Source organism: Crocodylus porosus, unplaced genomic scaffold (assembly GCF_001723895.1).
Source record: "Crocodylus porosus isolate Cpor-Errol unplaced genomic scaffold, CroPor_comp1, whole genome shotgun sequence".
Classification (NCBI taxonomy): domain Eukaryota; kingdom Metazoa; phylum Chordata; order Crocodylia; family Crocodylidae; genus Crocodylus; species Crocodylus porosus.
The window spans coordinates 8,851,842-8,865,008 of NW_017728931.1; the positions used below are offsets into that span (position 1 = coordinate 8,851,842).

Sequence of the window (13,167 nt, forward strand, 5' to 3'; positions counted from 1 at the left end):
TGAAAAGACACAAAGTATTGTTTAAAGAAAATAATTATTTCTGTTAAACCAGCTCATAAGTTTGGGCACCAGAGCAGACTCATTTTTTAAATTTTAGAGTCAGCAATATGTCAAGTATATATCTGCAGTGTATTTCAATAACAGTTGTAACAGAAAGACATTGACAGTGCCCTCATCCCCCTCCCCCTCTGTATCAAGTTAAGATGTTGATGTTTTAGTGCATTGTACCTCACAGTTGTGTAGCAGGGTTGTTTGTACTTTCAGGGATTGGCTAGACAAGTACTTGTATAGGATGATTTAGAATAAATGATTCTATCTTGAGCAGGGTGGCTGACCTGGGTGACCTCCTGAGGTCTCTTCCAGCCCTACTTTCCTATGATTTTTTATGATATTACACTGCAGAATTGGAGCCCCAAAGTCAAGCATTCATTTTACACCTGTTTAACTAAACCATTGTTTAAATCTGTTGGAGTCACAGTGGAGCTGACACCTAGCAGCTTGAAACATTTTTTTTACAAACAGTTAATTAAATCTTCTGAAAACCAATTCTCATCAAAATAATAGAGGGTTTTCCAGTCAGTGGAGCATTGTCTGCACTTTACCTTTAGTCAGCTCTGCAGCAAATTGAAGTGTTTGGTATAAGCTCTGTTGATATAATGCTGAAATAGAGACTCTTTTGGACCAATCACTGGAGAAAACATTGTTAGAAAATATGGAGTGCGGTGTTTATTAAGCCAAATCTTACAAGACTGCAGGAATCAGGAAATTAAACTGACTTGAAGTAAAAGGAAAATCAAAGAGCTTGTTTTCCTTGTTGATGTATAAATAGGAGGGTCAGGCATGAGAAGGCAGTTAAGAGCTTTACCATTGTTTTGACTACCCACTGATGCACCACTTTTTATAAGCTCTGTCTACACTGCAGGCTGCTGCTGGCAGAGTTGTGTTGGTCAGTGGCATATAGAGATGGGGTCCCTGACTAGTGTAGTTTAGTATAAATGCAGGTGAGGCAGCAGAAGTGCACTATTGCCAGTATAGCTTGCTCCGCATCTGCCAGGGAGATGGTTTTACTATTTCAATTCAAAATGTGGCCTTGCTAGTATAGTTGCATCCACAGGAGTGCTCTGTGGGTTGGAGTTTACCAATACTCCTATCCCAGTTAAATACTTCTAATGGAGATGTGACTATTGTTGAAATGGGACAGCTTTCCTAGTGTAGGCACAGTTAGGCTTTGTGTACACTCGAAAGGGTTTGCCCAAAAATCCAGCCCAAGGGAACCTGCAAACTAGTCCTTGCAAGGGGTGTGCCGGGGAGGCTGGGAGGGGACAGGTTTCCAGCAGTTAAAGGGATAAGGGAGGATTCCACCACTAAGTTCTTCACCCTGCTTCCTTTTCCCTGCATATAAGGGGGCCTTCACTTACCCATATGCAACTCAGGCTCCTCTACACTTACAAAACTTTGCCAGTATGTCCCCTCTCACACACAGCTCCCATCTGAGACACAGATTGTACCAAAAGAACGGGTTCTTTTCCCAGTGTAATTTATATCGGTTCCATGTCTAAACTAAGCTATCCCAGCAAAAACATAGGCTTTTATCCCTTTCCTGGTAGAATTTCGGTTCATATTAGGGTTTTTCTTGGTAAAGCAATGAAAGTTGGGGGTGACTTTTTTTCCTGCTCCTACCCCATGTAGTTGTGCTGGCAATGTTTTTAAGTGTAGATCCGGCCCTAAATCCTTATCTTTGGTATTGCTATTCTCCCAGAGGAGGGAATGCACTCTACCGGTCTGTGGCACCTTCACATTGACATACTGGATTCACCCTAGAGTTTCTGCTGCTCTAAACATATTAACAAAAATGTACCTCAACTGAACTAGCTATACACCATCATCTGGGTGTAGATTCAGTCTTATTTAGCCTCTAGTCTTATCTGCACCATAGATGAAGATATGACTGGCAACTTAAGTGTCCCCTTCAGGCATGCTTTATCATTACATTAGTCATTTAACCCTGTTGCATGCATCACAGCTAACATGGATTGGGAAGCCTTAAGTGGAGCAGGGGAGTTAGCTTTGTACTCAACATTTCTGTTACCTCTTGTCCTGGTCTTGCTAACCTCAACTTTGCCAGCCCCAGCAATCTCACATCAGGACTCTCATTCCCCAAGCCATGGGAGTAACTTTAATAACAAGATTTTTCTTTTCCTGATGGGGCATTTCTTTACTTCGCCCTCTGGTTACTGAACCCCTCAGCCATGCTCAGGGCAGGTTTCTGAGCTTCCTTTGTAATCACACAGACTAGAACCTTACTTAAAGAAAATAAAAGCAGATTTCTCCAGTGATCATATGGCTCCAGGAACTGGTGTTTTACCAACGACAGCAAATACCACATGGGGTATGTGAAGATCACAAATGGAGCACTACTGGCTTAGGTCCATTTCTTTCAACGATATGGGGAGCCCCAGGGTAGATCAGCTGCTCCCAACAATGGATCTAGGAGTTTGAAAAGGGAGGTGCAATCAAAGAGTGGGCTGGGTGTCATAGGTGCCTCTGCCTGCCTGCCCCACTCAGGGAGACGGCCTGGGCATCCCAGCTCTAACAGGATCTGGGTCTCTTGGGTCCCACAGGTGGCAGGAATGGACGAGGGGAATCAAAGGAGGATGCAACCATACCCTCACACCCCATCCCTGAGCTCCGCCTGTCTTACCAGTGTCATCCTGGTTTAGAACAAGGGAAGACTGAGATGAATGAGGCAGGTAACATCCTAGAGCTTCTTTTTTGTTGTTGGGGGAAGACTCAGGCAGACAACATTACATCAAGTTCCATTCGAGTCATGTTTCAAAGCTTTGCTTTGCAACTGTGAGAGCTAAAAAGTTCCACTTAAAGTTGAGGAGTTCCATTACCAAATATGCACATGCACCAAATTGATATATGAATATGAGATAGATGTATATTACATGACTCCAAGAGCTGGGGCCCTGATCAAAGATACTGTTAGGTATAAGGTTTCCACTGAAATCATACTAAATTATTAAACTCCCTTTGAAACCGTCCTGAAGCATCTGGAGCATATTTATGTCTTAACCTGGTTCATGCATCATCTAATGTTGTGTAGTGCAGACCTAAATGAAGAGGTTCATAAAATGCTGCAGTTACCTTTGGCCCATTTACATTAAGGTTCCCAGTGTTTCCAACATCAGTGGAGCTGAACTGGTATTAGAGCTCATGGGACACTCCTTCCAGTGACCCTGGGATGCAAATCCATAATAATGGAATATGGAAGGCATGGTTGGTTACTCTTTCTACAGTATAGTTTCCCAAGTTACAATAGCCTGCTCTTTGTTCAGATGTGCTAAATACAGACAAATCAAAATACTTCAGCCAGGGAGCAAAACCAAAATAAAATTAAATAATAATCCCCTTTTATTTTGTTTGCCATATTAGAAGCATCTTGGATCCCTTGGCTTCATCACCTAGACGCAGAAAACCAAGAACAAGAAGGGAAAATTATATAACTGCCCAACAATTCCTGCATCAAACCCACCACTTCTGGCCAAGTGGGGCTGTGTCTTTTAAGTAAACCTCCCAACTTGCTGCACAGGAAATACATGCAAGTTTGCAGATGGTTATGGGTAGATGCACACTGTTTTTTGTAAATGAACGTGTGGGAGCCTGTACATGAGCATAAGCCAGAGTGTCTCGTTGTAAGAAAGATACACAGCTGTAGAGCTACCACCACACAGAGAGAGCACAAGAGGTACAAAGAAAGGAAGAGAAAAGGAAGCTGAGTCATGGTTGCTTAGATCTTCTGCATCCGTCCCATTTAGGTATGATATAGATGGTGCCCAGAGGTGCCTGGGAAGGAAGTCACAGCAGCAGAGGCATGGTGGAAGCTATAGCCATCTCCTGTCTTTGTGCCAGTGTATTCCACAGTTCCAGGGAAGCCATGATAAAAGTCTACTTTGTGCTGGGCAATGAACCCCACTGTCTGTTGGACACTGCAGGCACCCCCAGCTTTGCTGAAGACTCCCCCGTCATCGCTGGCTACAAATGCATATGAATTCTGGCTGGGCCCATAGTTCTGACGTGAAGTGCCCATCGCTTGGATGTTTCCAGCCGTGCTGATTGGGTAGCCCTGATGGAATTTGGGGTGCACTTCCAGGTAGCCACTGGGGTGGAACCCATTCTGAAAGAGAGGGAAGGCGAGTCATAACACAGGGCAGCTTCCCTGGCACTCCCAGGACTGACCTGTAGCAGGACTATCAACTGTGATTCTTCAAGCTGTATTCTGGTCATCCGCTCTGGGCAGGAGGGGACAGCAAGAAATTTTCCCCTCCTTATTGCATAGCACTGGACAAAGAGGTGCCTTACAAGAGAAACAGGTCTCCTTCTGAACAACTAATCTGAGCCACTGGCACAATGGTATCAGGACCTGGCTCCTCCTTATTCTGAGTCAGTAGTACAGAAGAAGAAACCCTACACCAGACACACCATTGCTTCTTGCCACATGGCATTGTACTGGATGTAAGAGATTGAATTAGGTGCCATTTGTGCCTCCTGGTATGGCTGGAGACTTTGGGCTGAATGAACATAACAGCTGGGCGCAGAAAAGGTGGATCTATATTGTGCTGGAGCATGGCAGAGGTAGAACACCCCATCTGATGGACCACTGTTCTGTTCCAGGCCAGAAAGGGGTAAAGGGAGTCTGAATGAATATGCCACTAGGTTCATTCCTTGATGTTAGGTCCTTACCTGCATAAGACTCTGAGCCCGCTCTGCCCACAGGCCATGCTTCTGACATCTCTTCAGCTTCATCCTTCGGTTCTGAAACCAGGTTTTCACCTGCAGCCAAGGATCAGAGAGAGGGAGGTGAGGGCTCAGGGGATAAATGGATGGGGCTCAGCCTATGGCATTTCTCACTGCCCAGTCAAACAGGTGGCAGTGAGCTGGGACTGAGTGACAGAACACTCAGGGATCAAAGAAACAGAGCAGAAAGCCTGCAAGTGGGCAGGGGGCAGTTGCTATGATCATTCAGGTTGCAACACCATAAGCAACTCCATAAGCAACACCATGCTTATGGTGTTGGGAACACTCTTTCCACTTCCAAGGGGACGGGTGTCTGTCTGATGCTCATTGCTATGCCCACTGCCAAGATAGAAATGGATGAATGTTGTCATTGACTGGCACGAATCAAGCCCAGCTTGGTCTCTGTGATCCCAGCTGCTGACTGGCCTGAAGTCCCTCCTGATTTCAGGCAAGACTGAGCAGAAATCACATATCTGTAAGAGTGTTCGTATCAGTCCCTAAATTCCAGATCCCTGATAGGGATGAATTCCAGACCCAACTGCCCCCTGGGATGCATCTGGAGTGCCAAGGAAACCATTGCACAGATGTTGATTGCAGGAAATAACTGGTGTCTCACCTGTCCTGTTCCTGGCAGAACAGGTTTGGCTTGTATGGGTGTGTGCCTGTGCACGTAAAATTGGCTAATGGCTGTGGCTGTCCCAATTCATGCTAGGACATTTGGGACACCTAGTCAGTAATGCCCAGCACTGTCCCTCATCCCTATCCAACCCCTTGGTGTGTTAGACCCAATGGAGAAGGAGTTGCTGGCAGATGGCAAGTGTAGGGTTTGTGGCTTCTCATCTGCTAGAGGGAAAGACCGCTGCAGAGACTCTCATTCAGCTGAACCTGAGCAAAAAACATCCTCCTCCCAGGCATTGCTGCCTCCTGGTACCAGCCCTACTATCACCCGAACCTTTGAGGGTGCTGTGCATGGAGCTAGCGGCACCTGTACACTGCCTGATGTCAAGCCACTGCAAACACTAGACCTTTAAACATGTTTTTTGCCTAGTGGTGATAGACAGTGGTGATAGAACACATCCAGCAGTGGGGAAAGATGGCTACAACTTCCCAGTGTCTGGCAGATGCCACTGACTACTCTTGGGGGAATGATCTCTGAATGAGTCCAAGCCAGGTTATTTAGGAACTTATGGCAACTCACTAATGCCTGGAACTGCACCCAGCAAAAGACCAAGAGGTCAGGACACAAAATGCAGGAACATCTGGTGACTCCCCTCACTGCTGACACATACTGTTCACCCAGCCCCACAACCTTTTATCCCCAGGGGTGTTCCTTTTAATGTGGTTATACTATATTTTTTTTAAATTGTAATTTTGGGGACTTTCAAATGCATTCATAGCTCTTCCTCTTAAACCAGGTGTGCTAGAAACTTTAAAAAAAATTAAAAATGAGATGCTCACGTGACTTCAGGTGCTGGAGCTTTAAAAGCACCAGGTATTGCCTGATTCACAGTATGCTTGTGAGAAGTGGCAACACAGGAGGCACCAAGGATTGACCACATTCTCCTGCTGCTTCTCCCCGCACCTCATGGTACCCTGACACACTTAGGATAAATCTGCAGCACTGACCTCCAGGTACTGTCAGCCAGTACCAGGCCCCTTACTCCGTGCCCATCACCCACACCTCCTCTTTGTCTGCCGCTTATCTTTCCCTCTGAGTAGCATTTACCAATGATAAGACAGGTACCCTGTGAGGCAATGCCCTCAATGCTCACCTGCTTGTAAGTGAGCGCTAGTGTAGCAGCCAGCTCCCGAATCTGCTGGGGGCTGAGGTACTTCTGGCTCTGAAAGCGCTGGTGCAGGGTCTGCAGTTGCTCCTTGGAGAAGGCCGTACGGCTCTTGGCCTTTTTCACCTCTCCCGTACTTTTCTCCCCACCCTTCTGGGACTTGGGAGTAGGTTGTGGGGAAGGGGATGCTACATGGGGGCTGGTGGCGGAGTCTGGTGCGAGCTGGCTGAAGTTCCCAGAGCCAGAGGAGGCAGGGGAGAGATCTAAAGACAAAAAAATATAAGAGAACATACACCATAATTCTCTGGGTCATGTGTGCCATCAGAACTGCTTCTCTATGTGGCTAACAGCACAGAGAAATTTGCATTTAGCTTGAGGGCTTAAGAGGCTTTTCAAGGGAAAGGTTGTGGTATTGATTTATGCTACCAAAGGCAGGCTGTGAGTGGCTGGACAAGGCTGGATGATGATGCCTTTTAACATCAAAGTTAGGTGAGCATTTTCACATGGTGATCTCAAAAGTGCTCTGCAGATGGATGAGCAGCACTATTATTCTGTGACATAGGAGGAGGAGCTGGGGCAAAGAGAGGGGTGTGACATGATCACATAGCAAGTCCAAGCACCAGAATCTCAGGCTTGTCTTTTCAAAGCCTGCTACTGATGAGACACCCCACAGGGCTCTGATTTTCTAAGCACAAGTACTCAGAACTTTATGAAATTCAGACGCCCTCCATTCTGGTGCCCCAGCACATAGGCACAAGGAACCCACAGCCATTTTTTGAAAGTAAAGGCCCCAACTGCTTAGTTTGGACTCCAGCCATTCCTGCTGCCCCTTTGCAGTAATGACACCATTCTAGTCCCTCCTATCCATGAAGTAAAAGAACTTTGCAAACTGTTGAATTGATCCTTGACTCATCTGAGAGATATCAGTATGATCACTGTGCGTAATACAGGGGGCCCAAAGAAGCAGTGACAAGCAGAAGGACCCCATGAGATGGTCAGGCCTAACCCTAAATTGGCTTACTTGAAGCAAGCTGCTCAAGCTGGCACTAGGCTTAGATGAGAAACAGAACAGATGAGACACAGAACAGAGTATTATGCTGATGAGAGTTTGGAGCAAGGGAAAAGGAGGAGAGAGATGGTGCAGAGCCCTCCACAAGAGAGATGGTTGACAGCTCTCTAAAAACACCCTGGAGGAAGCATTCAAGGGAAGAGCAGGGGCTGAAAAATCCCCTTCCTGTTTGTCCTGGCCCATGTCCTAAGGGAGTCCTGGGTTGGAGGACAAAAATGAGATTACAATCTCAAGGAGAACTTCCTAAACTATCTACGCCACTAGCCCAAACAAAACCTCCTGACATGCAAAGTCACCGAGGCAGCCTGAACAGAAAAATATTAGCAAGTGTAATTACAAGGATAGCTGTCTCCTGGGTATCTGGTATGTCTGTCAGTACCCAGCACTAGGACTAGAAGCTGGGACAAATCCTTCCTTCTCCTGCTCCTCTACTCCCCGCCCGCTCAACTAATCTTTTTTTCCATATTTCTTCCTCTGCCCCGCAAAATCTGTAGCTGGATTTTAACCCCTGCCAATCACCATTCTGCCTACCAATAAATTGGGAGGGAGAAGGGACAACATCCACTTGTGAGTAGTGCAGTTTTGGAGTTGGTAACAGAGCTTATCCTGTCCTTAACAGCCCCCTACCTCCCAAGAACCTGGACCAAGGGGCAAGAGAGGAGAGGGCCATTTCTTCTCCAGCAGGTACCTCAGCCATGACTACTTCCCTATATAACTCTCCTTTCCCACTGTGGGCACCTGGGTGCTGCCCCCACCCCCAGCTGAAGTGGAAGAAATCCCTGTGTTGGAGGAAAGGTCAAGTGAGCCTCAGATGTGGGCCTTGTTCCCACCTGTGTCATAATGCTTCCTGCATGACCTTGGGTCTCCCCATGCACTGCTTCAAGGTCAGGCACCTACAATGTGAAGTTACTTGCCCTTCTGTAACTGCCACAAAGGGGGAAGGTTTTGAGCAGGATTAAGTCAGGGAGACTTTAGGGGTAAAGACACAGGCATTAGAGTCTGCCCAGCTGCTTTGGGAATGAGCACCACAGGAAACCCCGTAACTAAGAGGTATGCAGCAGGCATCCATCTTCCTATTATGGCTTCAGCAAGACCCCAGCACTCCCCACCAGCAATTCTGTCTCCATCTTGCCATTGCTACCATGGTTTCAGTCCCCTCGCTGCTTCTGTTCTCTTTCCACTGAGCACACCACTTTCAATACACCTCCCAGGCTTTTCTTTCTCTCCCTGGCTTCTCTCAATAAGAAAAAGTTTTGGAAACCTCTGTTCAAAGCAAGTGCTTCCCCTCCACTTGATTTGCTTCTCAGGTATTGGCAACTCCTTATCCCTCAGAGCTGGCAATGTGAACTGTGGGCTATAGGAGACAAGGAGAGAATTGGGGCAGCTCTGCAGCAGTGGGGAGTTGGGTCAGATGGGCTGAAGAGGGGTTTGGGCTGCAGGGAGGTAGGTCCTGGCAGAGGTGTAGCAGGGCAGCCATCATGCATGGGGCAGTGCTGACTCCTGTGCTGATGGCAACGGTGCTTTCAGCTGTTGCTGAAGTGGTAGCTATTTTTGTGCCCCCCCCCCTTTCAGTGATACTACTGAGTCATAAAGTGATGTGTCAGGCAGGCAACTGGCACCAATGCCTGCAGATATAGAGCCTCTGATGCAAGGTGGGGGGAAGCTGGATGATATTGGTGACTGTAGACAAGAAGAATGGTGAACGCAAGCCAGCTTTTAGGCCTAGCTGAGGCTACAGGCTCTCCCCATTACTGGGGGAACAGGAGCACAGAGCTATGCTGCAGTATCTGAAGTGAGAAGAGGAGGCTTTTAGGCCCTTCCAAAGCTAAAAACCACCCCTGCTAAGTGGGGAGTCCCCTCAGGCCCCTCCTGTTGCATTTCCCATGGAAAGAAGGACGGCAGAAGGCAAGCCTTCCCTGACTGGGATACAGCCTGGGCCACAACAGTGAAGACAGCTGAATCCTAACCATCAAGGAGAGAGGCCTAGCTGGGGGCCCATGTCTGTGGGGTGGGGTGGACCAGGGGGTTATGTGGGGCCCATGTCTTCAGGGCTGCCTTCAATGGGAAAAGTATGTTGCAGACATACTTCCTTCAGCCAGAGCTCCTCTTACTCCCTAGAGTCTGAACCATCTCAGTGTTTGGAGTAAAATCTGCACCACCACCCTCTCCCCTCCTAAACAAAGCAGAAGAAAAGCATCCCCTGCAGAGCACCCCATGAAAGAAAGTTTAGGAAAAGGACAGGTACCAGCAAACAGGAACACCAGCCCAAATGTACCCTGCCATAAAACAGAGATGGGCCCAAATGCCCTCAGCCCCTGATCTCTGGTCCCTCGTCCAAAGCCCTGCATGTCCAAATGTTCCAAGATTGTGAGAGGGAAGAGATGAGAGGGGGTCTGCTCAAAATTAGGATCTTAATTCTGCTGTGTTGAACCTCCAGAGGCATCTAATGCATGATCGTCTCCTTGATGGATTTCTGGCCTGCATAACATGTAAAGAAGCTAAGCCTTCTGCTTAAAGTAAAAAACAAATCCCTACACCTGGCAGTCAGTATAGCTTTCCAAACGAAAGCAGGATCCCATGCACCATCCAGCATGCAGACAGCCTGAAACAACCACTCAGATTCTTGCTATGACTCTAAGAGTTGTAAACTCTCCTACACCTCTGTAATGGAAACTGTTTCTAACTCTTAAGATGGTTCAGCATCAGAAGAGATTACCTAGAGAGGCTGTCACTCTGTCACTGGAAGCTGTTAAAACCATGTTAGACAAATATTTGAATGGACTTGTTTAGAACAGCGGTTCTCAAACTTTTTCTTATTGTGTACCCGCTTCCAGATTTACTAGCTGCCCAGGTACCCCTACCAGCCTATATTTTATATTTATTTTAATCCCTTAAATGCCAATTATTACTATAATGAAATTAAATCTGCCATTACACAATGTCTCCCTTGTACTCGCCCCCCCAGAGATGTCTTGTGTACCGCCACAGATACGCATACCACAGTTTGGGAACCCCTGGTATAGAGAGAGCTAATTCTGTCTGAAGCAGGTGAGTGGACTAGATAACCTCCTTAGGTCCCTTCCAGTGCTCACTTTCTAAGATTAAATTTAGTGGTGTGTTGACTCTGGAATATAACAATGGCACTAAGTGAAGATCTATCTTCCTTAGTTCTTTTACTGCTATTCATTTGTGTAGATGGGATACAAAGGGGACAGGACTGAAGCCCAGGGAGACAGGAGTTTGGAGTTTGGTTGCAATGATGAAAATGTGGAGGAAAGACAGAGGGGGAGAAAGGACAGATGGGGGCGGGGAGAGAAACAAGCAGATGGGAGGGGGATAGAAACAAAGAGAAGGAACAGTGATGGATTCTGTCAGCGAGTGGGCTTCGTACAGGAGAAATACTGAATGTGACTTACTATCTATACTTATCCCAGAGCCTGATGAAGGGACCTTGATCCCGAAAGCTTGCAGAAAAGGACAATTTTCTTGCAATTGCCCTGTTGGTCTAATAAAAGGTATCATTTTAGAACCAAGAGTTCTGGTTTTTTGTCTGTCTCCTTGGCAGATAATAAAACTTGTAACTAAAAGCATAGCTCCCACCTGAAGGCCTTGACCTCTGAGCAGAGCCAGTGCTGACAGTCCTAGGGACTCTGAAGGGAGCAGAGGGCAAAATGGAGTCCCGATGCATATCCTGCCCCACCAAACATAATGAAAGGGTTCTGGCCCTCCCTAAAAACAAATCTGACAGCTCTCGCTAAAAGTGGGCCTTGGACAGTCTTGCACTCCTTGGCTATCAGCCTGCTAAGATATGTCTTCCAGCAAGCTTTTAGATACTGCAGCAGGGACACAGACAATCCTGCTTTGCATGTCTGTTATTTTATAGCTGAGGCTCCCAGCGCATGTTGCAAGCATGAATAAGTCAGGCTCACGTCCTCATTTTACAGAAAGGTATGAGAAGCATGAAGAGGGGAAGTGGCTGCTCACGGTCCCATAGGAAGCCCAGACAAGAACTGGAAGAACCCAGGAGTCCTGATTTTCACCAACCCCTGCTGTAACCATTGGACTCTACTGCCACTCTTTGCCCTGCTGGGTCAGGAGTAGTGCTGTCTCTGGTTCATAGATGAGGCACAGAGAGGGAAACTGAGTAGCCCAAGCCCAAGGTCACCCAATGAGTCAATGACAGATCTGGAATTAGAACCCCGGTGTCCTGACGCTCAGGCCCTTGACCTTGATACCTTACCTGGGTTCTCATTCTTTTCCTCTGGCTCTGGAAACTGGACGTTACCAGCTGGTGCTGCTGCGCCTCCTGGGCACGGATCTCGTTCTGCCTCCCCTGCAGAGTTCCAGTAAAACTCCCTGTAGCCTGCACCAGCCCCACTTGGGTACGACTGGTAAGAGGGCATAGCCAAGTGAGCAAACATGGGTCGGTATGAAGGAAAAGTTGGTATGAAGAAAAAGTGACTCCTTTGCTAGCTCCCTAGACACTACACCTTGCTCAGAGGCTGAGCTGTCGGGGGGGAGTCCCCTTTATAGCAATCAGTTCCTTTCTCTGAAGTACAATATCCTCCATCAGCCGTGTTTTGTCATGTTAAAGAGGGCTGATTGGTGGGGAGGGGACCTGTGAGACAGACAGGGAGCTGGGACCAGGAAGGGGAAGGAAAGAGGCACATGGCATCAGGGTTAAAAAATGTCCCCCTGAATTCCTGGCATTCTACAGCTCCCTCAATGCCTCCCCTCCTCCTCCAGCTCTGCCTGATCCAGCACCTGAGGAAGTAGTGCAAAACCTTCCACTGACTTCACTGGCTGCCGCACTAACCTCCTACAGGCATTAAAAAGCAGCTCTCTGTCCCATGGGAAAGGCTGCCCATGGGGGAGAGGCATACTCACAGCAAAGGGAGATGAGTCCCAACTGTCCTCCAGGATTGGGAGGAAGGGGAGTGCACCCAGGTCTCCTCAGATGGCCCTTTAATGAAGGCAGCTAGGACCTCACTTGATGTTTAGGAAAGGTTTTGCAAGCAGAGGGCTGAAGCAGTTTGTAAAGTGGGTGGAAAATGCCACAAAATCAGAACAGTAGCACTTTATGCCTTATTGGCCCTGGTCAAAAAGGAGGCACAGGGGGCAAGTCAACTGGGAATTAAGGCCTGGTGGTTGGAAACCATCTTTTTGTCTTAACATGAAATGCCCAGTGTTGGGACCAGCAGCTGGCATGTTTGCCTTCTGATGCCAGATCAAATCCCAGAGCTGCAGGGAAATATGCACCTGGCACCCAATCCAGTTTTGCAGGGCAGGCCAATCAATACAGGGTATCGATTCATTTCTGCATGTGTGCCAGAGACATTTTTGCTGTATCACACAGTGGCTATAGATAGCTCATCTCCACACAGGGTGTCCTAGGAACTGCTCCTCAGAGCTCAAGTGACTGGCTGGTTGTGAAGTGGGGCTGGACTAATAAGGGTTGAGTTGATATGGTGCAACAGATGGGGCAGGTTGTGCTGTCTTTTATAGGTGGTCTCC

The 13,167-nt window shown here is 47.5% G+C and overlaps 1 protein-coding gene across 1 annotated transcript; it reads right to left on the reverse strand.

The window, feature by feature from the left end:
* Positions 1-2,810: 2,810 nt before the first annotated feature.
* Positions 2,811-12,364, reverse strand: LOC109316038 (homeobox protein NANOG-like). Its single transcript, XM_019543997.1, has 4 exons — positions 11,894-12,364; positions 6,573-6,847; positions 4,747-4,836; positions 2,811-4,180 (listed from the first exon to the last, which is right to left on the reverse strand). Exons 1-4 carry the CDS (start codon positions 12,072-12,074, stop codon positions 3,818-3,820), a joined length of 909 nt encoding a protein of 302 aa, XP_019399542.1. The 5' UTR covers positions 12,075-12,364; the 3' UTR covers positions 2,811-3,817.
* Positions 12,365-13,167: the final 803 nt, after the last annotated feature.